The 26,224-nt window shown below is 28.2% G+C and overlaps 2 protein-coding genes across 3 annotated transcripts in view; both read left to right on the top strand.

Annotated features, from left to right (window-relative positions):
- The first annotated feature begins 1,840 nt into the window (after nucleotides 1-1,840).
- LOC129975544 (protein FAM200B-like) lies at nucleotides 1,841-2,275 on the top strand. Its single transcript, XM_056088605.1, has one exon. The coding sequence runs from the start codon at nucleotides 1,841-1,843 to the stop codon at nucleotides 2,273-2,275; it is 435 nt and encodes a 144-aa protein (XP_055944580.1).
- Nucleotides 2,276-5,822: 3,547 nt separating this feature from the next.
- Nucleotides 5,823-26,224, top strand: part of LOC129976565 (anaphase-promoting complex subunit 7-like) — a 37,419-nt gene continuing 17,017 nt past the window's right edge. Inside the window, exons 1-10 of one of the 2 annotated variants that reach the window (XM_056090195.1) lie at nucleotides 5,823-6,143; nucleotides 8,397-8,519; nucleotides 8,956-9,033; nucleotides 9,152-9,235; nucleotides 13,626-13,741; nucleotides 17,037-17,150; nucleotides 20,433-20,520; nucleotides 23,035-23,130; nucleotides 24,057-24,145; nucleotides 24,661-24,775. In XM_056090195.1, coding sequence (XP_055946170.1) covers nucleotides 6,078-6,143; nucleotides 8,397-8,519; nucleotides 8,956-9,033; nucleotides 9,152-9,235; nucleotides 13,626-13,741; nucleotides 17,037-17,150; nucleotides 20,433-20,520; nucleotides 23,035-23,130; nucleotides 24,057-24,145; nucleotides 24,661-24,775 — 969 coding nt within the window. In that variant the 5' untranslated portion in view covers nucleotides 5,823-6,077. The remainder of the gene's footprint in view (nucleotides 6,144-8,396; nucleotides 8,520-8,955; nucleotides 9,034-9,151; nucleotides 9,236-13,625; nucleotides 13,742-17,036; nucleotides 17,151-20,432; nucleotides 20,521-23,034; nucleotides 23,131-24,056; nucleotides 24,146-24,660; nucleotides 24,776-26,224) is intronic. The other variant, XM_056090194.1, reaches the window with a different exon arrangement.

The raw sequence follows: 26,224 nt of genomic DNA, 5'->3' as shown, positions 1-26,224 counted from the left end.
GCTGATTGTTTTACACCTTAAACCCACTACGCAAGCTAACCCGTTGACTTAACGGACTTAGTGGAAGGAGTCCATAACAGTATATGTGTGTGTGTGTGATTAAAAAAATCAAATTGCTGCTTTGATAATGGATAATTCAATTAATCAGAAATAAAACCGGACAGCAATATTTTGTAGAATTGAATAAACTTACAAACGATTTCATGGTTTAATATTTATTTTTAAAATATTGAAATAATTTATAATATACTAATTAGCTATTACTTTTAAAATAGTTCCACCATTGATAATATGCTAATTATAAAATTCTCTTGAAAGCATGAATATTTAATAAATTACTTGAAATAAAATTCAAACATTGCAAATGCTCGTACTCTGTGATGTCCTCGTATAATAACAAAAGTTGGGAGAGAGAAAAAAACAAAAATTCATCAATCGTTCAGAGTATTTTAAGTACTGTTTATTATTTTTATACATAAATTGCATACTGCAGTACCTTCTTTAAGAATTTTTCCAAGATATATTGATGCAAATGGAGATTCTAAGGATTTCATTATTTTTCGATAAAGAATTACGAAATGATTTACATTAAGAAAAAGACGAACTCTTCAAATTCAGAAATTTTTAATAGAATATTTTCTTAGTTTAACTCATAGGTTCCCAAAGTGGTCCATGTGGACCCCCAGGGGTCCATAGGAGACCATACTGGGGGTCTACGTAGACGTGAAAAGAAAACAGGGGTTCACAAGTTGTAAGTGGGGGTCCACGAAAAATTTTCTGGTTTTCATAATAAAGAACAAAAATTTTGGCTTGGATTTACTTATCAATGTAGTAGGGATGACGAATATTTTCAGAGCGGTTATTACGTAACCAATATCAAAAAGTCACAAATACAAGTTATCAATACTTTTCAAAGAGGGGTGTGATTCAAATCCTTGATACGATCTTACTGAGGATATTTTGATTACAGGTTTTGGATCACGATAGAAAGTAACAATCGATACGATATCACTGAAATTTGCCGAAGCGGTGACTTTACTGGAAAGTAAGAATCGATACGATCCGTCAAATGGAAGCTCTCGAAAGAAATCTGTGATTGGATTGAAAAGTGAACGGACCGTTTATTGGAATTATCGTATCGTATCATTGAATTGTATATCACTGAAATTTATCGGAGAGGTGATTTCATCGGAAAGTTGGAAAGTGCGAAGTCACCGCTCCACGAAGTCACCGCTCCGAGAGAGACCGATATTCGTATTTGATGATGCGCTATTCCATACAGATCATTTTTAATTGCTCGTGACATGATTGACTTTGATTACATGTACTCTGTTTACTGCTGGCGCCATCTATTGGTAGAATATAGGACTAAAGTAAACATTTTAAAGAAATGACATATATTTTTAACTTATCTTTTCCAGAAAAGGGTTAACTCTAATAAATAAATAGTTTTGAGAAAAAAAATTAAATTTAAGAAGTAAGCTGAAACAAATAAATTAATTCAATCACACGTTAATTAAATTAGTAAATTAATTATTAATTACAATTAATAAATTATATATTTAATATTAAGTAATAATTTTGAATTAATAATATGATTGAAATAACAGATATTTGGAACGCATATTTAAAAATAACAATAGCAATATTATTTGTTATTCAAAAATCGTGGATTATGCATCTCTACAATGTAGGCAGGTAGCGTCCTTCACTAGGGAGGTACTCAAAAATATTCGAAACTCAGTTCAAACACAGAATTGAATAGAACAATAGATAATAGTACAAGGGTACACCACATGTCGAGACTTGCAAAGTGCTGGAAAATGGCTGAATACGGAAAATGGCTGAATCTAAGAAGAAATGTCGACAGTACAGTGTTGATTATTTGAAATTTGGTTTTCTTCCATCAACGGCAGACAAACGATTGCCCATGTGTCTTTTATGCAACAAAGTTCTGAGCAATGACTCTATGAAACCATCGAAACTCGAAGACCATCTAAGAAGGTGTCATCCTGAAAAAATAGGTAAAGATCTGAAATACTGTCAAACATTGAAGGAAAAATTTGAAAAGAGCCCTACCGTAAATAGTATGTTTTCTTCAACGTCTCAAAGTAACGATGATGGCTTGTGGGTATCTTACAATATTTCGTTGCTTGTAGCGAAATCTGGAAAACCGCACACCATCGGAGAAGAGTTAATTTTACCCGCTATTGAAGAGGTTTTAAAAACTGTTCTGCACAAACCTTATTTGACGTACTCAAAAGAATTCCTTTAAGTAACAACATTTTACAAAGACGTATTGATGAAATGAGCTCTGATATAGAAAGCTTCTTTTGTAATTATCTGCAAACCACTCATTTTTCTATTCAATTGGACGAGTCTACTTTGCCTGGTAAGGAATCATTATTATTGGCATATGTTCGATTTGTTATGGACGAAGAAATCCATGAAGAACTGCTATTCGCAAAAACTTTGAAATCGGACACTAAAGGCGAATCGATATTTAATGTCCTGAGTGATTTTTTTACAGAAAAATCTATTCCATTTACAAACATTATTTCGGTGGCAGCAGATGGAGCTCCTGCCATGTTCGGGCGATATCGTGGGTTTATAAGCCATCTTAAAAGAATAATACCAGGACTAATTGCAATTCACTGTGTCATCCACCGACAACACCTTGTAGCAAAAAATTGGAGTGATAGATTGCACCAATCGCTTCAATTTGTGAGTAACGCAGTTAATAAAATAAGAAGCAATGCTTTGAATACCCGTTAATTTGCCCTATAGTGCGATGAAAATGATGAAGATTTCCAACGACTGCTCTTACATACTGAAGTACGCTGGTTGTCGAAAGGTGCATGTTTATCGACATTTTACTCACTTTTCAAATCAGTGATAGAGTGTCTGGAAACTAAAGCACCAGATTTTTAAAAAAATCTGATCAAATATAAAGCGGGCATTGCGTACTTAACAGATTTGTTCATAAAATTCAATGACGTTAACTTGAAGTTACAAGGAGACAGCCTTAATTTAATAAAAACAAAGGGTGCAATTTCGGCTTTTCTTGGTAAATTGAAATTAATGAAGCAAAATATTAGTCGGCGCGGATTCTCCCAGTTTCCGCACTTGTCACAGATAGAAGGTCTTGATGAGGATATTCAGACATACGCTCAACATTTAAATACCCTGCATGATGACTTCAAAAATAGATTTGAAGATATTCTGACGATGGAAATACCACCATGGATCATAACCCCATTTGGTGAAATGGAAGAGGCGAATGTGGTATTACAAGAGGAGCTACTTGAGCTCAGCACCAACGAGGAACTGAAGGTGAAATTTAAAAAAGGCTATCAAACATTTTGGCTGCAGGCAAAAATCCCCGAAAAATATCCTGGGCTGTGGGAAATTGCGAGAAAATTTTTGATAGCGTTTCCCTCGTCATATCTTGTCGAAAGAAGTTTTTGTGCTGTTACCAACCTGTTAATAAAAAAAAGGAGCAGATTGAACATCACAGAACGGGGAGATTTGAGATTACTTCTTACAAAACTGAAGCCAAATATTGATAATTTACTGTCAATTCATCAAGTACATCCGTCTCATTAAAAGTATGACTATTTTTTATTGTTGATTTACATTTCAGAGTTCATTGTTGATTTTTTGTCAATTGTTGATTGTTTGTAATAATAAATGTTTATAATTTTGTATAACCACAAGTATAATTTTAATAAATAGGACACAAGAAAATGTGCTACTTTTTTTTTCTTCTTAACACCCCCAATTTAGGGTGATATTTTTTAGGAGTTTTGGGAATACAGTAGAAATGTAGCAGCAGGGGGTCTACCGAAAATAGTAAAACTTTGAAAGTGGTCCACGAGAAAAAAAAGTTTGGGAACCTCTGGTTTAACTGGAAATAACGCCAATGCTAACTAATATTGTTTAGATGACTAAAAGCTGTGTTAGTGAAACTATTCAGTAACATGAGATTACTCAAGATTTTTTTAATTAGTAAGATCACAGTATTTTGTTCACAGTAGTATAGATTTACATAGATTATTTCACAATTCCTAGAAAAAAAATTTATAGTTCAAGGAAATGAATTAACAATTAAATATTAACAAATCAGAGTAAAGAGTAAGTATCTATTATTTTTGATCGCTTACTTTCTTCTTTGATACCTTTTAATCAAATTTTTAATTAATTTTTAATATAATTTCGTACATAACCCTTTTTTATATATTTTTCAGTTATCAATTTATTTCCCCTATTCATTCATACATTCATTAATATGAAACAAAATTGCACCAAAAGAAAAAGTTATAAGAAGATTGTATTGGCTGCGGTAGCCTGTTGGTAAAGTTTCGGCTTCAGAATCGGAGGGTTTCAGGTTCGAGAGCCGATTCCGTCGAAGAACCATCATGTAAGCGGATCTAGTGTACATTAAATCCGCGAAATGTGGTGTGGAAGTATGGAGAGAAGGGGCGTCAGCTCAGGTGTCATCTTATCATCTGATCACGGTTCAAAACTACGAGGTTCAACCTAAAATAGCCCTAGTGTTGCTTTAAAATGGACGTTAATAAAACTAAACTAAAGACCATAAGTAAATTGTGCATTCGAAAAGCCCTTACTCCTTGGTTTATTTTAATTCATTAATTTATGTTTGCCATACATTATTTCTTGCTCTTATTTTTTTTTCACGCTATCTTCATTGCCATCTAGGCCGAGAGTTAGTTTTAGAAACAGATGCAAATAACACTTCTAAGATAAAAATCATCTGCCTGTACGTACGGCACAATATCCATTACAAATGCGATATGAAAGGTAAACAAATTGGCTATATATCTTGCCCATACTCAGTAAGGAAAATAACCCCTTAAACTTCCTTGCTTTCATTTTTTTTTTCTCTCTCTCTCTCATATTGAAACGTTTAAGACTGTGATCTCAGACGGTTTCGCATAAAGCCAATAACAATAATTTATAGTTTGCTAGATACAAAATAATTCTAGATCTTTGTAGCCAATAAACAAATTGGCGACGTCTGACTATCCACAGCAAGATAAGAACGCCTTTTCATAAAACAGTAAACCAGAACTTCATAAACCAGTTAACAGCCTCCGGATGGTGTGATTACTTTTGTCTAGTGGTTATGATACGCGGCTACGGACCCTAACGTCGCGGGTTCTGTTCTCGAGAATGCAATCTCCACATTGGTGACCTTGACCACGCAACCTTCGTGCAGCTGTCGTGGCGCATTTACCCGCAACAAAAAGCAACCAACGCAAGTCGACAAACTCACTTGACGCAGTAACCAAAAAATCGTCAGACTCACTTGACTCAACAGCCAACATCACCAGTCAATAGCAACAACTCACACGCGCTCATCATAACGCTTGGCCTGATAATATCGTTCGTCTTTCCGCCGACTCACTGGTGGGAGAGTATTATGGTGGTTACTTCATAAGCCAGTTAACAGCCTGCGGATGGGGTGATCACTTTTGTCTAGTAGTTATGTTACGCGGTTACGGACCCTGACGTCGCGGGTTCTGACCTCGGGAATGCAATCTCCATACTTCTACTTCCTTTTGACCTTTCATAGATTGAAGCATTTTTATGTATTATTTATCTCAATTACGGTTTATCAAATTGTTAGGGATGGATTTAGATATTCGTTAACTATATTTTAACTTATAACAAGTTTTAATTTCAACTATTGCTGAAAAATTTTTGCTTGAAAAAAATTTTAGAATTATTTTTTTAAAGAATTTTTAAATTATTAAATTGATTAGTATGCTGATACAAGCAATAAACCAAGCAATTCACGGGCTGATACCAATCTTTCAAACACGAATCGCAGCAAAGGTGACATAAATATCACAGGTTTATATCATCCTTGCACTGATTGGTCAATTAACGGTTGACATTTGTTATTGTTATACATGTGATCGGTTCCATAGCACATGTTTCAGTGAAGTCCAACCTACGACGGTTATTTAAATTTCGCTGTTAAAATTCGAAAATATTTGCGAGTGTTTGTCTTTTAGATAAAAAAAAAATCTCAGAAATAATTTTTTGTTATAATGGCACTGTTTGAACAACTAAAGTTGCAGTATGAGCAAGGACTTTATACTGATGTTTCAATTCTGGTAAGATTAAAATTTTTTTAAACGTTTATGCCCGTTTTACTCATGGAGAAATAGTTTTGAGGAAGTTCATGAGAACTCATTAAAGACAAGATACTTTTTCTAATTATGAAGTTTAAAATATCAAACCACTTTTGGCGACCAGCTGATTAGCAGGTATTAAGGCTCTCCAAAATGTTCAATTAAATATTTTATGCAACTTGATTTTTTAATGGCTCCTTCAGAAAAATAGTTTTAGGCATCAAATTTTGATAATAATATAACTGGTACTTTTATAGAAGTCTTATGCTGTTCAATCATTGAACTATGTTTCTCTAATTTTATATCAGTTCCCGTAAAATTTGAACTTTAAATGAAAGTTAAAGTGATTGAACTTCAATTAATGCAAAAATATTTTTTAAACATATGAGTACAAGAAACAATCATTCAGCATTGAAGTTTTATTTACAGAACATAAAACTTCAATGCTAAACATAAAAACCACGCTAAATGCTAAGCATTCAAACTACATACAAAACTTTTGTATGTAACATTCTTTTACATACAAAATTTTAATAAGTTATGGAATCTTTCAATAAATTATTTCATAAAAGATTCTCTTATTCATCAAAAAATTCAGTTTTGCCTTCAAAAGGAATTAAATGACATAAATAATATTTTATTCTGTTTCAGTTAATAAATATACCTTAAAAAAAAGTCCAAATTCTATACAATCCTTTAGTCTTAAATAAATGTATTCTTCAAATTATTCTTGACATTTAAATAAATAAATAAAAAAATTCTATTTTCTCTATTCAAATCTGACCAAATTCTGAAGTTTTCAAAATAACAATTTTAGAACAATCAACATTTTTGTAATTTTAAGCCAATCAAACATGGGAAAATTCCAAGCATTGATTGATGTATCTTCTACAAGATGGTCTTGGAGTAGCCTAAAATTTCGTGTCTTTATAAGAGGCTAACATTCAAATTTTCATAACTTACTCTGTTTTAATTGCAACAGAGTGGAGTTTAGTTTTCTTTTTGTTTAAAATGATTTGCCTTTGGTGACCAGCTGGAATATTTGTCAAGTCTAGTGTTTCACAGGGAATATTGGTTGCATTTAAATTGTGTAGATATAACTTCATGTCCATGATTCTACTTAATTATCAGTTTTTGAAGCTGTATTATTTTTATTATCTCTTACATATATACTTTTATTGTGTACATGAGCCTTTCTAGTGAAGATTAGTCGCATGACATCATGGCTCTACTAAATATCCAGTTTATCTATCTTCTAATGTTCATGATATCATAACTTCATTTTTTTAATACATTGCATAAACTGCAGACATATTAAACAGAAATCTTATTCTTTAGTTTTTAACAATGGGAAAAAAAATTATGTTATCAGATAAGTAATGAAATAATGAAAATAGCTTGAACTTCATGGTAGAATGTAATCTATTGTTGGAAATTAAACATAAAATTTATTTTTAAAATAATTGCAAAAGTTTTCATGGTTATGAAATTTGTATAATTAAAATGACAATTTTTTGTGGTACAATTTGGATTTAATGGAACCAAAAGGCAGCAAGTAAATTTTCTTTATCAAATTATAAAAATTACTCAAGTGCATTATTTATTATGAAAAATTTTCGATGTGCAAATCGCATATTATATAGTTTGACAATTGAAATTGCCAGAATTTCTCGGTGCTCTGTGGTCGCCATTACAACAACCATATTACCTTTTTTATATTTCAAAATGAGGCAAAATTCATTATTGTGCAGTAATATTTTCAGAAATTAGCACTAAAAAATACCAAAATTCAGCTTTATTTTTAATTGAATAAAATTTTAAAAAATTTGCTGTTATGTATCCACATGTCAAATTTGGTAGCTGTAGGTCAAATGGTTTGAATTGTAAAGTGCCAACACACACCCAATCATCTTTATTATTAGTGCTTGTTGACTAGCTGATTCGATTAATGGCTGCTAAAAATTAAATGTGTTTTGTTATTAATATGTCTTGATAATTCTTTTAATAGTTTCCTTTTCTTTTCAACGGTAGATAATTTTACTTTTTGTAAATCTTTTTTATAAAAAAAGCATTGGATTTTTTTGTTTTTTTTGTTGGAAAGAGCATATATGCTCTGTTCAATGTAATACCAGAAGATTGATCTATGCTATAAATCAAGGTTGAAGTACATTATATGTAATATGTGTGATTATTTGTGGTAATTTGATATTAAAAATATATTTCTATTTTACTTAGGCCAATATGATGCTGCTTAGCAGTGAAAGTACTCCAGATCTCTTGACTTTTTCTACCAGATATCAGACTTTGGTATATTATGCTGATTCACTTTCTAACTTGAAGGATTTCAAGAAAGCCGAAGTAAATAGTTTGTTTTTAAACATTTTTATTCAAATCAATTTGCTTTATGTTTGTAAAGATGGAATCAATTTTACACTTGCTTCCAGACATGCTAGTTTCCAAAATTTATACAAGTGTATAAAAATTATGTATATATGTAATTTCAATCGCAATAAATTATTTTAATATTTTCAGACTTAATTCTTCATTAAGTTGATTAATATAATTAAATTATTATGATTCTTCATATTTGTTTTGTCTAGAGGTGAATTTGAGAAATTGGGAATGATTTAAAAATTCCTTAATATAATAATAATTATGTAATAATAATAATAATATAATAATGAATTGTGATAAAAATATTAAAATATAATAAGTTATATAATTAAATTATTTTTATATGTTTGAAGTAATGTTTTTAAAAACTTAAAATAATGGATTTATATTGCTTTCTTAGGCTATATACAAAAAAGCACTGCAATTCAGGAAATCGGTTGCTAAATCAAAAGGGAAAACGCAGCCTTTTCCAATGGGTGTAGGTAGATTTCTGTTTTTATGTGTATGATATGTTTAAATTTTATGTATTGTTTTTGTTAATATTATTATAATTCATTTCTTTAAATAAATGTATTGAATCTTATTTAATTATATAGGAAGTTACATCTGAAGTTGATGTTAAATACAAGATTTATTTATGCCTAACCAATTTGAAACAACATTCTCAAGCTGCTGCTGTTGTAAGTAATGATTCAAATAGTAAAAATGTAAAGTAATAATTCATCATTTTATGTTATTTGACTGATATTCTTGCAGTTTATAGAGATATTAATTGAATGTATTGGAAGCTTTCAGAATTTTTCTCTAAAATCTTCTCAGATGTAATTATTAACAAGTTACTATTTAAACTGCAAATAAAATGGATTGAAAATATAATAGTTTTCTATATAAGCAATAGAAGGATCATCTTGTGCCTAGAGACCCTTTGGAGCCTCAAAATCTATTTGTCGTTCAAGCTGATAATGAATTTACAGCATTGCAGCCCTGTTTTAAAAATAATCCAATTCTCAGAGAAAATGTTCTTTATTTTATTTTTTTTAAAAAAGTAAAACAAATGAATGAAAATAATCAAATGAGTTGTGGAGTAATTAAATCCTAGTCCTTTCATGTGTGTCACTATCTATAAACAACCTTACTTCTTGTACAAGAAATGTGTGCATTCTACTGGGGCCTCTGAGAAAACAATAAAATCATTTTATGATCCTGAAACTCTAACCCTATCTGCCATTACAGTTTGAGAATAAGTGATGGGCTGCTTTCTATTATGGGCAGTCAGTTTCTTATAACAGATCAGTGTGATCTCTTACATGTTTTGAATTCTTGAGCTCATTTTGCATTTAAAATTCCTGTAAATATTTCTAGCTTACCAATGAATTAGATAGAACAGAATATGTGCCATCTCTGACATTCATATAAGTACTTAATACATTCTCTTTATTAGCAATATTTTCTGAGTTCTAATTTTTTGATTTCATTTACACATTAAGCCTAAGATTGTTTTAGCATTAGACTATTCATTGTAGTGAGTAGACAGGTGTGTTTTGATGATATGAATATTCAAATTTTATGTTATCATTTTAAGAATGGATTGTTTGCTGCAATTCTCTTTTCCTGTTTTATAAAAATCTTAATTTTATGCATTTTTTTTCATGTTAAAGTCTTTATCCAGTGACATTTGAAAATTATTTATCAATTTTTATTTTTAAAAAATGCATAAAATTCAAAGTATTTTATATTTTGGAAAATATTGCTTGTAAAAAAATGTTTTAAGTATTTACATGAGTGATAAAGATGGTACAGTATTCTGTCTTTTTAAATAACTGTTTTTATATAATTTTATTCGGTAATTTTTGATAGACATGATTGATACTTAATATAAGAAGGAATTATTCTGTTATGAAATAAAATTAATGCAATTCTTTTTAATTAGTACATGTGTTTTTAAAATTATCTGTTGTATTTAATAGAGCAATTTCTTAAATATATATCTAATTAATGATTAATTGTTAAAATTACAATTTAAAACAGTTGTTAAACATTACAAATATTTAGTCATTTCAGTTCATACTATTTTTCTGATGGCAAACTTTTTCTTTTCTTTTTTTCCTTTTAAAGAGGAGGAGAAGGGATGGGGGGTATCCATGGGATAAATAGGAAAATAGGCATGCAGTTCCAGGTTAAAATAAATAAATGAGGAAAATACACTTCAGAAATATTTTAATAATAATTTTAAAAAAAGATTTATTTATTCATTAATAAATCTCTTAACATAATAAAATTTTAAAAGGAAAATGATTCTTTTGGAGGCAGATTTGGAAGCTGATGATAATTTGTTAGCAAATATTGTATTTCTGTTGAATAGAATAAGAGGGGAAAACTCCGAATGACAGACTGAAGTTGCATTCAAAATAATATGAACTTTATGTGAGCTATTCATGTAATTTTGTCATTCTGAAACTGAAATGCCAAATTTTTTAAATTGAAAATAATAAAAGGCCCTTCATAAATTGAAATTTCATTTGTGATATGGTATATAGAACTAATATCTCATCCAAAAGATTAATATTGGAAATAACATATTTTGTGGCAAAGAAATCTTGATATTTATTAGCGAAAACTGTTGCATCCAAATGAAGACATTGATAATAATTTTTAACAAATTTTAAAATATTAACTCTTGTAAGAAATATTTTAATACTGTCATTTTATTTGCTTAGAAAATCCTCATTAAGTAAATTGTTTTTTAATGATTTTATAGAGTCATATTTTTCTATAAATATTAAGTACTTCAAATTGATTTTGGGAAAAAAAAATTTACTATGTTGAAATCTATGTAAAATCATTAAAATTGTGAAATAAGTAGCCAATAGTGTTAATCATAAATTGATACCAAATTTATACCACATAGCTTTAGAGCAGTAGCCTGAGGAAAAAACATGGTAAATGAAACGCAAGTATCACTTAGTCTTTGTCTTTCTCGGGTTTTTTCCAGGCTAATAGGATGCATTTTTATAGCGGCAGTCCTAGTTCTATTCAGAATTTGAAGCAAAAGGCAATGATCTATTGTATTTAGAGTATAATAATTTACTTACGCAAATGTAGCAGTGTTCTTGGAAGGGTAATTGTTTGTAGTGTTCAGTTCTAGATGATCTTGCCTACAAAATTAAATATGCTCCAAGTGGTTTTTTAAAAAAAATTCAAATTTGTACCCAAAGGATTGACAATGCAACTTCATTTCTAACTAAAACATTGTAAAATTTACCATTTTTCTTTGTATTGATAGAATATTTTAAATATCAGTCTTTTATATATTTATCTCAAAATAAATCTATTGTTTGCTTTAGAGAAATCTGCTTTATCAATAATGAATTGTGCTAAGGACAGAAATTTGATTTCTTACAGGTTTCATTATTTATGTATTTATTTTATTTATTATTCATTTTTTTTTTGTATTAATGCCGATGATAATTTGAATTGTAAAAAAACTTTTTCAATAACTTAGGTGTTTTTCCTGAATTTGTAAAGATACTTTTTTAAAATGTTAAGATGATGTAAAAATTATTTTTGTGTTAGAATATTTTCTGGTATTATTGTGGGCAAACCACAAAGTTGTGCTTAATTTTAAATTAAATTCTAGTTGAAATTAAAAAAAAAAAATCCTCAGATATGCTTATTCCGATCCTCCAAAGTGCATATGTGCCAAATCAAATGGACTAGCCTGTTGAGCGCTAACACACAAACACACATTATCTTTATTATAGATAAATATATTTAAATTACACAGATACAATTCATTTTTCATTTGATTCCTTCAAGTTTTCAGTAACAAAACTTTTTTAGAATAAGGAAAGTATATTGGGAACATTATTTTAAATAATTTGCTTTGTACCTTTGATAATATTTTTTTATATTCTTATTAATAATATTATTTCGAATAATATTTAATTTTTTTATTACCTTAAACTATCTTAACAGAACATTATAAATGCATAATGTTCTTTTTTTCTTTCCCTTTTTGTTTCCTTTTTCTGTAGCAACTTCTTTTGGTATATTCAGTTTATTAGAATGAAAAGAATTGATGCTACTTATTCCACTGAAAATTATGATGAAATATAAAATCCTTACTTAATTGTCCTCTTTATAAATATTATTGATAATTTTTCAATATTTGTTCCTGTTTAATGTAAAATTCGAATGCTTGTATACTATTATTTCTGACCTTCCTAAATTATTTTGGGGTCAAATATTTATCATCAATGTAGTGTCACGATTTTGTGTGTTTTGGCTTTATGTTGTCAAAATTTATCATCCATCTTCTGCTTCATATTATTCTGTATTAAAACAATATGAAATTTAGGGTATTTTTAATTAGATACAATTCTCAAATAAGTTATGTTTAACCATTATTTAAATGCATCACTTTTACATGTAGATTCAAACTCACTTGCAACAAAGGAAAATTGTATTTATATATAATATTATAATAAAATAAATCTTTTATAGAATGACACGGTTACAGAATTTACCAAATTGATCAAATTTTATGAAATAATTAAAGTTTGTTTCCTATGTTAATATCAATGACTCTTGCTCTTGATTTGTAAATTGCAATACAGTTCTTAAGATTAATATATATATCTGTGGTTCTTATAAAATATATTTGTATCATGCTATTCATCATTTTTAAATTCAGTATTTTCAGCAATGTATAAATAGTGTTGAGTTATATTCTATGCAAAACTTGACCATGATTTAAGAAGAAGAAAAAAAAATAAAAAAATCCACTTATATTTTGGGATTTTTTTTTCTCTGCATTTTTTTCTTTATTTTGTCAAATTTTTAATTTCCATTTCTACAAGTTAAGTGTTAATTATACTGGATTTTGGGGCTCTAAACTTATGTAAATAGTTTTCTTTCATTTAACATTACTAATGAAATTCCCCCAATTGTATATGGTATAGTTTTAATCTTTGTTAAATTTCTCATTTTTAGCAATTAAATCGATTAGTAATTTAATATGAGGAAAAAAATTTTCTCATAAAAATTGCAATTTTTTATTTTCGTTTGCAGTTGGATAGTATACCCGCAAAACAAAGGACACCATGCATAAATATGGCTATAGCGAAACTTAATCACCAAAATGGAAATGAGAGAGTTGCAATCACAAGTTATAAAGAAGTTTTAAGGTATTTCGATACTTAATGATTTTTTGAAAACAAAAGTGATGTCATTCTTTATTTTAAATTTAATTGTTAAATTGATAACATAGATTTACATATTTGTCAATGTCCAGATTCAAGATTTAAGTTATTGTCAATTAAAAAAATTGTGAAAAATAGTAAATTATTGTATTAGTTTCTACTTCTTACTGTAAGTTTACTAATTATTTGAGAGCTGGCTTATAATGGGGAGGATTGGTAGGAATGTCTAAATAAAAGATTAGAATCTATTTTTATTTTTCCATTAGATAGTACAGCTATAAATCCTTGCTTGATACTAATTGTTACACCATCTATAATGTTATTTGTGTTTTAAATCGGAAAATCTGATTTTTATACCTCAGTAATAAATAAAAAACATTTTTTAATGATTTTTTTTTGTCTTATTACTTATAAAATAAAAATTTTAAATATATAATAAACTCAACAATATAATGTTTATAAACTAACAATTAAATTAAACTTAATGTAGCATACTTTATATGATATGCATTTAAAATTCTGCAGAGTGTGGAATGGGACATTCTTGATTAGATTTTCTAAATAGCTCAATATGCTATCAATTAAATTTTTAATTTTTTCTTATTGCTGTTTAATATATTTATGGGTGTTGCAATGCAAGTTGATGATTTTAAATTTATTAAAATACATGTTAATATATATTATGTCATAATATATATATATTCCATTAACCAAAACAAAAAGCATAAAATAAAATTCCACTCTTTTCCAAAAATTTACTTAAAAGCACCAATATTTCTCATTTTAATTGACATTTTTGTTATTTATTTATTATATAAAGTATGAATACGTACTGTCGATCTTTCTGTATAGTTTCACATAAAAAAAATATTTTATACCCAAAATCATGTTTACTACTTAATTTCACTAAAGGGAAATTCTACTTTAAATATAATAAAGTAATAAGCAATATAATGAATATTAAGTAATGAAAAGAAATAAAGCTAAATTATGTATCTGCTGTTTATTTTAAAATTGTCTTTGATATTCATCACATAGTTTCTTCCTCAAATCATTATAGCAAACTATTATTACAAAAACAGATATTTATTTTATGGACAAATTTATATTTCTTAATTCCAAAGAGGGTTTTTCAGATATAGGAATCGGAAACATCTTGTATGGTAAAGTATGGTAATACTGCATCTTGCTGCTCTTTAGACCATCACTAAAGGTATGTTTATGCATGTGATGGTTGTAATGTGATCTATTATAGGTCAACATGTGCTGTGGCAGTTTGGTCCTGGATACTATAGTAGAGTAAAGGGTTTCCTCTTTACATATATATTTTTTAATGAAATCAGCTCAATTTTCTAAATCATTTTCATGGCTTATTTCTGAATTTAGATACTAATGATTCCTTGCACATGGCAAGAATTTATACCAAGAATGAAATGTATGCAATATTACACTTCCGTGTTACCATATTAAATTTGGTGATTATATTTCTGTTTAGAGAATGAAAAGGAGATAATAAAAGACTGAAAGAATATAAGAATCTTTAAATCTCCCCAAACATAGTCATAGATTTTTTACTAATTCCCTGAATGACAAAGTTATTGTAATGTCAATCCAGGATCATTGACTTTCAATGAGGGAACATTTGACTTTTAGTCAATTGATGTTATTGCCTTCAGTATCCTTTGTTTTATTCTTCATAAGCATGCAAGATAATTTTAACTGAAAGAAAAGAAGAAATTCTGAATTTAATTTCTATACAGAATTTTGGAAAGATTCTTCTGCTTCCTTGTAGAGCAAGTTGCTTTGAAAATTTTTGTCTAGTTATGCATAGGCTGATATTTATTTTGTCTGTGGTTCTTTAATGCTTTGCCAGATATCACTTTTTGCTGAATAATTCCATTAAATTGTTTTAACCAAATACTTCAATGAAGCTGCTGTATTTTGTTTTTGACTGTGATTGCCATATCCTAGATCTCATTAGAATGTTCCATTGTGTGGTATTTGCCCTATCAGTCTCTGGCTGGGAAATGAATTTATGGAATCAATATTTAGTCACTATTGGGAAAACTGAAACAACTCAAATTTGGTCTCAGTTTCTTCTATTACACACCAACCTCTTTTACTCAACTGGCCATTGGCGTTCACTTTCAAGGGCTAATTATCATACCATTCCCAGCATTATTAGGTAATTTTAATGATTATAGACATCAACTTTAAGCCTACTGGTTGCCACTAAGTGTGACTAATGATTTTTATCTAGTGATAAAAATATCTACAAGACTTTGTGAAATTTGACACCCCTATTTCTCAGCTTTAGAAATTCAAAGGGAGTTGGTTACTTTTACTAGATCATAGAAATTAAGATAGCAAAGAGAATTACCATTTGAATATTCTCTAATCTAAATTTTTAAACTTTGTGACTTTTATTTAAATGTTCTTTTGTTAAATAGGGACATTATAGTCTCCATTGCATATAAATATAAGAATAATTTAATATTAGAATTAAGTTTTCAAATATTATTGCATTTTAATTTTGATACTAATTTATATATTTTTATTCTCTTTTCAAATATTTAACAGTTTAACATTTTCTGTTATTCTATCCTAGTATGATAAGTCTTTGACTGAATAATTTCTCTTTCATCTCTTTACTCCATCAAAATTATTATGTATTTTTTTTAATCAAGTTTTCTCTCTCAAATATAACTGTAAATAAGACAATTATAGGTTGAAAATATTTTGGGGGAAAGTTATTTTACTGCTTCTTATTTTCATTACAATAATACAATAATTAATGAATTATAATATGGCTTAGGTCCATATAATTTTTAAGATTACACTTGGTGATGTAATTCATTATGAAGAGTATTATCAAATTATATTTGCTTCATTCTTATAATTTTTTTTTGATAATCATTCAATCAATGTTCGATAATCAACACACATTCTTTAAATTTGTACAATATATTAGTGATAGCTCAGTAATGGAATAAGGCCAACATTTAAGGAGGACACAGCTAGTGACTCCATAATGGAAAATAGTATCAAATTGGTAAAAAATGTATCTTTTGATTATAAAAAATTTTATGCTTAAAATCTAATTTTTTAAATAATTTTTTATTATTACATAAAGTAGATTCTCTTTAGTCTTTTAGGAGTCTTATAACCATAATATATATAATGTGTGTGTGTTTCATGTATAAAAGCTTTAGAATTATGTGTATTATTTTTTCCCTTTGTTTTTCATGTTTTTTAATAATTCTAATTTGTTCTATTTTAGGGAAAGCCCATTTGCTGTAGATGCTGCTTTGGGTTTGCTAACACTGGGTGTAAAAGCTACTGAAGTTGCTGCGATGATGGTGAATAATTCTTTAAATGTTGCAACTATTGATTGGTAATGTTTATTTTCTATCTTATATAAATATACTTAAATTTGGAGTCAGTTTTATTAAATATGCAGCATTCTTTAAATGCTATTTCTTTACTCTGCTCTCTCTTCTTTTTGTCTTCCTTTTGTTGTCTCTTTTCTTCTGCTCTTTCTTTACTTTACTCTTTTATAAGAGTTGAAATATTGTAATTGTAATACTTTATAGAAATATCCTTTCAAAAGGTTATTTATTCTATTTATAAAATACTTTACCTTTGGCAACCAGCTGGTTCGCTAGTATTAATGCTCACTAAAATGTTCAATTAATATTTTATGTAACTTGTTCTCATAGTAGGTTTTTCAGCAAAATATTTTTAAGTTACAAGTTATGATAGTCATATTATTTACTTATAATTTGTGTAGGCCTTAAGCTGTTCTGTTCATTGTACAACACATCTCTCTCTATTTTTCTATTGGTGTCCATAAAATTTAATTTTGGATTAAAAAGTGGAAATGATAAAACTACAATTAAAGCTTTTTGTGAATCCAAGCATGTCTTTTTTTAAAATTGTTCAGTATTGAAGTCTTGTGTGCACTACAGAATAATGTTCATAATTTGAAAATTTCAAAAAGTCAAAAAATTTGAACTTGAAATTTTTTTTATGAATCTCCACATTTTAGAACTGTTTAAGTTCGAAAAATGCATTGTTGGAAAATGTTCATCTGTTTATAAAAAAAATATCACAAAAATACTTTGAACTAGATGGATGGAATTTGGTATATGGTCTTTATACCAAATTTGTTGATTTCTATCAAATTTTGAGCAAAATCCGTTCAGCACAAGTCAGATTGTCTGGTAGTTCAATTATAGGATAACTGTAAAACTAATTGAGCTAGATAGATAAAATTTGGTCAATGTTTTTAACATCTATATTGTTTGTATCAAATTTTTGTTTCAATCAGTTGGGAAAAATCTCTTAATCACAAATTCAATTTTTGGATATTATTAACTGCATGCCTTGGATTAATCGCCAAAGAACTTGCCAAGGATCACACAATAGATTTAGTAAAAATAATAAATTCACACCAAAGACTAATATTTCGTGGTTATTGTACGTTGTGGCTTCCATACATGACTTTCTCTGGAATAACACTTTTATGAGAGTGTATGTGAGAAAGCTTTGAGGAGACCACTGCTATTGGTTTATTGAATGATATGGTCTGCTAATCAGTTGAAAGTGAGGAGTTTGTAATACCTAGAGATTGAATTGATGAGTTTTATTAAATTGTTTAGAAAGTCAAAGTTCTTATCAAAAATTTTGAAAGGTACTTAAAATTCTAATACAGTTCCATATCCAGACCATAGTTTGAAAGATTTTCTATAATTAAGAGTATTTAGATTGGAAACACACGCAAAAATGAATATATGTGCAGCACATTTCGTTTCAGATGAGTTGAAAAAAAAAAAAAATGTAAAGTAAAGAATTTTTAAATCATGAAAGAACAATAAAAAAAAAGGTGAAAATTAAAGAGGCAGTTGCTATACTGCAGAAAAATGCAAACAAACTAGGAAAAGGCAGAGAAAAGAAGCAGATTTTTAATGCACTTATAGTATCAAATAGTTTTAGGGTTGAAATTTTAAACTTAGCAACTTAAAATGTCAATTTAAAATAATTTAATTGCACACTGCTTCCATTTCATTTATGTAGATGTTAATAAAAGTATATTGATTTGTTTCTGTCTTATATATTTTTCTCTTCTATTCTGCCAAGCACTGGTTCAAGTAACATTAGGGGTTCTTTTGAGATTAACATTTTTTTTAATGAATTTCTTTTCAGTTAAAGTGTGAATGTGTTTGTGATATGAACAAGCAGTAAAATTACTCCACAAATTTTATAATTTAAATGTGTGAAAATTATCATCTAGTAATAGACATGGGGGGAATAAAAGTTCAGACACTTTGATCTTGAAACCCACTTTGAACAGTAAATTTTAGTATAACTGCAAGATCGGCATAACAAGTATTTTTAGTGCTTCTTCACTTAAACTTCTGGAATTATTAAGCAAGAAAATAATGGCTTTAAGAATGAATAATAATACTTGGAAGTTATATATTAAAAAATATTTGACCCTTGATTTCTTTTTCCCCTATAGTGAGTGGATGCCCTACTATGCTACTCAAAATGGTTGGGAACTCTTTCTTACAGCATTTTCAGTTCATATTGAATAAATTATTTTTAAAAAATGCCAAAACACTTGAACATGAAAACTATGAAATCTAGATAACTTATGCTGTTAAAGGAGAGAAAGGAAATAGATTCTTAAAAATAATTTACTTTAAACTTAGCTGCTCAGTTTTAAGATTGTTAAGTCGTGTGTGTGTGGGGGGGGGTATTTAAATAAAATATTGTTTTATATTTGAAAAAGAGACTGTAATAGTGATAATGAAATCTTGGATATGGCATCACAAAGAATTTGATGCCTTTGCTTCTATTATATTGCTTTTAAATTATTTAAAAAATTAAATTTTAAATTATTTAATAATTATTTTTTTTTACTTTTTTTTATGAAGTATAGGGATGTTTATTTTAAATATTGAGAAATCTCTTCCTGAATTCAAAAAACATGTTTTTGACATTATGAAATTTGGTATATAGTTTTGATAAAATGTGTAGATTTCTATCAAACTTTGAATGAAAATCCTTTTAGAGGAAATCTGTCTTGCTATTTGAGTGGCTACTCAGTAATTACGAAACATAGTACAGTAGTTAAAATTTGGTTCACAGGTTATAAAATGAAATTTAGATTTTTATCTATATTTTATACTTATAAAATATAGATTTTTTTAAAATCAAATTTTGAACCAAATCTGTCAAAAAGACTAACCATCTGTTGATCTCTATTTTTATATGTGTGTAAATTCTATGAGTCAAGAAATCTGGCACATGATCTTGTGACATAATTGTAGTTGCATGTCAAATTTTGGTTCCAATCAATCAGGGAAAAAAAAGCAATGGAAACCTTTACATAATTAAAATGCTGGATTCATGCTTAAGACTTATATTTTGTTACTTTTGTTCATTAATATCTTACGAGGCATTGGCTGTCTTATCCTGGATCAACAATTTTATGTGGGGGAGGGATAAGATCTTTCAGAAGTATACAAGAAAGTTTCAGGGAAACCATTTTCCCTGGTTTTCTTTATAAGGAAAATATTTGTGTTAAATGTTTTAAGGAACAGTATAACAGAATTCTTATTTTATAAAAGGTAAACTTATTCGAAAATTTAATTGCTCTTCTCTGTTATAGGTTGTCATTGTGGATAAAGGGGCATTCTCACTTGCATGCCAATGAACTTGCACTGGCTATATCTACATTTAAGCAAATAGATACAAAGGTATTATTACACTCAATACTTATCTTTGTGGCTATGTGTGTATGGCTAAACAATGTTATTATACTGTCAATACTTTATTACTAGCATAAAAAGGGTAGAATTAGAGGAGTACTGATGTCCCAAGCCTCATTCTTAAAATTGCATGAATAAAAATATATTTATTTCACTCTTTAAAAGCCAAATGTGGTTGGAAAAAGACGTAATTGATGGTAACTGGGATGATTTTAATTCTCACTTTGTCACTGCCTTATAAACTTTATTGTATAGCCGGGCTTCTTAAGCTGTGAGTCGCTACTTGGCAGGTCATGCAGAACCCAAAAAAATGGGGAATGTGTCCTTTGTTTTCCCCTTTAATATTTATAGGAAATGACATAATTAATTAGCAGCCTTTGGCAGCTAGGTCGCTTATCGAAATGTTCGTTTTATTTGATTCCATTTAAAACTTATGCATGACTTTATGATTCCAACAACATAAAATTTTAAACAAACAAATTGTCATAAGTATTAGTCATGCCATTTTAATAGTTTTACATGTCTTCTGAATGAACCTTTCTAATAGAAACCAGTTACACATAATCATAGCGCTATTGCAAATGTAATTGTCTAATTTATCTATCTTCTAAAATCTTTTAACTTTATTTTTTATTCATTTACTAACTCGTTTGGCAAATTTTTAATTAAATATTTTATCTAACTTGATCAAATAATTTTCAGCAAAATATTTTTAGTAATATATAACCCATACTATTTTAGAAGCCTTGAGATGTTCAGTTTATTTTTTTATACACATTTCTCTTATTTTCAATCCAGCTTTCCTAAAATTCATAAAAAAAATTGGTACATAGTGCTGTTTTAGTCTTTTATCAATAATAACCTGTCTTTTAACCTAGAACTATGTAAAATTTTCCATTTTTTTCAGTCTAATATTATTTGAAATAAAAATTGAAGTCTTTTACAGATTTTTCTCTGAGAGTAAATATATAGGTCGTAGTAACCTAATAATTTCATTATTTCATCTGGTGATAAGGACTTGGTTTTGGGATCGGAGGGTTTCAGGTTTGAGTTACGATTCTGCCATGGAAGCGGGTCTAGTGCCCATTATATCCGTCGGGGCCAAATGTTTACCTGCTGCTGTGGTGCGGAAGTTTGGAGAGGGTGATGTTAGCTTAAGTGTCGTTCTAGTCATCTGACTAGGTTTCAAAAGTATGAGATCCGTCCCAAAATGCCTTAGTTTTGCTATATAGCAAATTGTATCGAATTAAATCATATGCAATAAAAATATAGGGAAATTACAAGGTTCTATAAACTTTTGGAACAAAATATATATGAATTTTTTCAATATATTTGTCAGTTATATATATACATATGGGGGGGGGGTAAAATGAAAATATGAAATAAATATGAGCCCCCTAATGTCTGCTGATAGATAGCATCTCTTTTGGGTGCCTGAGTTATAATTCTAGCATCAATCTACGGTATGCAGAAAATTTGTGTGAATTACTGCTTTGTATCATTCTCCATTTAATTTTTTCTTTGCTTTTGAACTTGCAAATAAGTACTTTGTAGAATTTTCGACAATTCTTTTTGTTATAGTTAGCAATAAAATTATGAATACTTTGCTATTATTTACTTTTTTTAGATCAAATCTTGGAAATGTTATTGCTTTTTCTTAACTGATTTAAAATGTCTCCATAAATATTAATATGAATATTGATTTGATAACATTGGCCATGTTGAAATCTGTATGGTTTGTATATATTTAAATATAATTTTTTTTTCATATACTATGTTTATTATGTACATGGAACTTTCTAATGAAATAATTGTCCAGTTCATTTGTATTCTAATTTTTACAATATTGCGACTCCACTTTTTTGTTTGTCATGTAAGCTACACAGACATTAAACTGAATCCTTGTACCTTGATTTCTGACAGTAGAATCAAATATTTGATGACAATGAAGCTGATTTTAATCTCTTGGAGGAAGGGGGGGGGGTAAAAGGGAGAAAGAATTACCAGCATTTAGAAAGAATTTGTACAAATATAAATTGGTATTATTGAAAAAATTATTTTTCAGATTTTATTATGATGCAAAAGTTATTTTTATGCTTTATTATTTTTGAAAGTTACGGTGTAAAAACATCTAAATTTTGTTTATTTTGAATTAATTAAAATTTTTTCCGAATTTCTGATGCAAATTCTAAATTTCTTGATTTTAATGAAAAAAGAATGAGAGATAAGAATGCTTATGCTAATGAGCATATCTAATATTGTATGAAATAAGAATGTTGCAATGTATAGCACTTAAACATTGATACATTATTTCCCAGTAAACTTTCATTGAGGTGGAAATTGAAAATATATGTTAGTTTAAATGTTAGATTATTGCTTAAAATTTATATTAATTACACTTTAAAGATTCCCTTTGTTTTGAGAAATTTCATCTTCAATCTCACCACCAGATGATTTGTTTTAAAGCATAATAATAAACAGCACTTTTTTCTGGAATTTCAGACTAGTCTTAAGGATTGTACCGAGGTACTTGTACCTCTTGGAGAAGCTCACTATTATAATGGCGATTTTCAGAATGCCTTGGTTGTTTTGGAAAGGGTATGAAATTCTATATTTTTTTACCCACATTTTAAAATTTTTCTAATTATTGTCATAGACTGTTTGCTTGGTTTGAAAGTTTTTTAAAGTTTTAAAAATTAAAATGTAATTTGCATAGTTTGAAAATAAAATAAGTATTTTCACCCACTCGAATCAAAATTTCAGAATAGTAGTGTGTGTTTTATTAACAGCATTTTAATTCACAATGTAATCCATAAAAAATATTATGCAATAATATTCAAATAACTCGCTTCAGCCACATATTCAATAATTTGTATATTGCTGTTTTTAATATTATTTTTGCGGCCTTGTGCTTTACTAATTAAAGTTTCTTACATTCACATAGTTATTTGGTCACTGTGGAATGGTCTTTGTGATTAGTAGACAGGGATCCAATTTTAAAATCTAATTCTTTCGAATGTTTTTAATGTAACCTCTGCTTTTGTAGAGAGTGCTTAAAAATACCACAAACAAGTTTCTTTCCATTAATGATGCATGTAAGTTGGAAGGAGATATAGGGCTTGCTGATATGTTAACCATGTTATTTGACCATGACTTAAAATTATGTGTCTGTACCAAAATAGAGCTTCAGAATAGGACAGTAATTAAACTAATAGATATTATAGCAAATTTATCTACCTTATGAAATTAATTTTGTAGTTTCCATATTGAATTTCTTGTTTTTCATACTTTTGTCTTCCTATAAAAGGTATTTTTGAAGTTTTATGGCACATTGAATGAAAGAGAGAATTTCAAACTTGTTTAATATAAATGTATTGATAATCAATTTACTGCTTGATGTGTCAACTGAATCTTGATTTAAATTCAGCAGAATAATGCTTTTAATACTATAATACCTAAATTATTGTATTGCTGATTTATGTAGCACTTGATAGCCATGAATTCTGCTTTTTCCCCTCCCCCAGGTACATTGCTTAGATCCACTTTCAGTAAAAGGAATGGATGTCTATGGAATATTGCTGGGCAGAGAAAAAAAAACTCAAGAACTTGAAAAGTATTATTATTAAGATATTTGTTGCTTTTTCAAATGTCTGAAAACATTTATAAAATATGATTTATTTTATATATTATATAATTCAGGGTTGTTTAAAGACTGGTCGTGGCATTTTAATTTACACTCAGTAATACTTAAGATACAAAATTACGTTGCATGTATTTTATAACTTAATATGTTTTTTTTTTTTCTCTTTATCATTAACTGCCTTTAAAATGTTGTGAAAAATTATTCACATGATAATATATTGCTCATTGAAGTAAAATAAATTTTATGAGGAAATTTTATCAATTCTTTTCTGCGAAATAAATATGAAGATTTTTTTTTTTCTAAATTTGGTTTCTCTCTAAAATTTCCATTTATTATGAATTTTATTCTTTGGAAATATGTCTTCATTGGTAGGACTGATTTACAATTTATATAAATTTGTAGCCCTGTTGTCTAATATATTCCTAATTGAAGTCCCTTTTCAAATTTTATTGTGAGAATCGCATATAATATATAATTTTTTTCAGTTTGGCTAATCACCTTAGTTCTGTAAATGAATATGCTCCTGAACCATGGATAGTAATGGGTTATCATAGTCTTTCAATCAAAAAAGGCGGTAGAGCATCAATGTTTTCCCAGAAGGTAACTGTTTACTTTGCTTTAAATTAAGATGCAGAACTTTCCCCTTTATATATAATTTAATTATTGTTTTTCTTGAGCTATGTGTTTTTAAACTAAATTGTAAATTTTTAAATATTGTATTAAAAATTTTTAAGAAGTGCAATAGTTCTTAAACTTTACTTTTTCTATAATAAAGAGTGTTGGAAAGGGTTTTGCTTGAAATATAAATATTTAAATGAAATGTGAATTAGTCTCCTTATAATTAAATTGATTTATAAACCATAAAAAATAATCTGTAGACTGATTCAACAAGTCTGTATCATCTTTATTATCAACTTTTAGGGTTTTTTTTTCTCTTATTTTTTGAAATGGCTTTCAAAAAGCAGAAACAAGTTTAGAGACATATCATTCATCTTGTTCTTATACATTATACTTTTTTTTTAAGAAAAAAAAATGCGGTAAATTTGAATGCCATTCTTTATTTTCATAAACATTCATAATGCACTGATTTGCATATATTGTAATTAGTATGTTGAATATTAGTTTAGAAAGTATTCAACATTTTGAACTGTGGAAGTTATATATAAACAACGTTATAATATACTGTTATACAATAAAGAGAAATTAGTTATTATAGGAACCAAGTTTATGGATCTTCTTGAAAATCTGACAAATTCTGTGTATGCATAAGAAATGGTTAACACATGATAAATGATTTCTTTCATATATATATTTAATAAATTTATTTTCCTTTTTATTTCAAAACAGATTAGTTTTCCCACTAATTTCTCTCTTTAAAATTCCATTTGTTAAGTTTTGCATATTTTTACCAATTCTTATCTTAACCTTAAGCAAAATATCTATGACGATCAAGCAACGTATGTGATTGTTAAAGTTATCAATTTGCCACTTTTTCTCAGTCATAATTTCAGTTTTGAGCTCTTAACTTTCATATTTGTTTTAGAAAAGAAAGATGTAAATTTTTCAGACTACCTGTGGTCCTTGAAAACTCTTTGGATTTTGTTTTGTTGCATTCAGGACCCAGAAAGATACTTGATTTTTTCATTAGATCCTTGAAAAGTCTTTTAAAAATAATTAAAATTTATATATGTTTTTCAGATTTGTAGATTGAAAAAGAAATGGAAAATAACCCTATTCTAATAACGTTGCACTATGGTTTTAGATGACATTATAATAGTTAATCTTCAGAAGAAAAAAGAAAGAGAAGGGAGGGGGGATTAATTTTGAATTTAGCATTTTGTCAAAATTAAAGTCATTGATATTCATCAGGTTTCTTGCTTCATTTATATTGATGTATTATATTGCTGTAGTCATTTTCCCCATGGGATGGGGTTCATATTCTTTTATCTCAACTAGAAAACTCTGGATTGGTTTAAAAAGACAACTATGCTGCCATTTGTGTGGTTTGAAATTTGAATAACTATAACCAACTGCTTCCTACATTTGGAT

This window comes from Argiope bruennichi, chromosome 7 (genome assembly GCF_947563725.1).
Source record: "Argiope bruennichi chromosome 7, qqArgBrue1.1, whole genome shotgun sequence".
NCBI lineage: Eukaryota > Metazoa > Arthropoda > Arachnida > Araneae > Araneidae > Argiope > Argiope bruennichi.
Note: the sequence above shows the minus strand (reverse complement) of the source record. Positions and strands in the feature narration are given on the sequence as shown.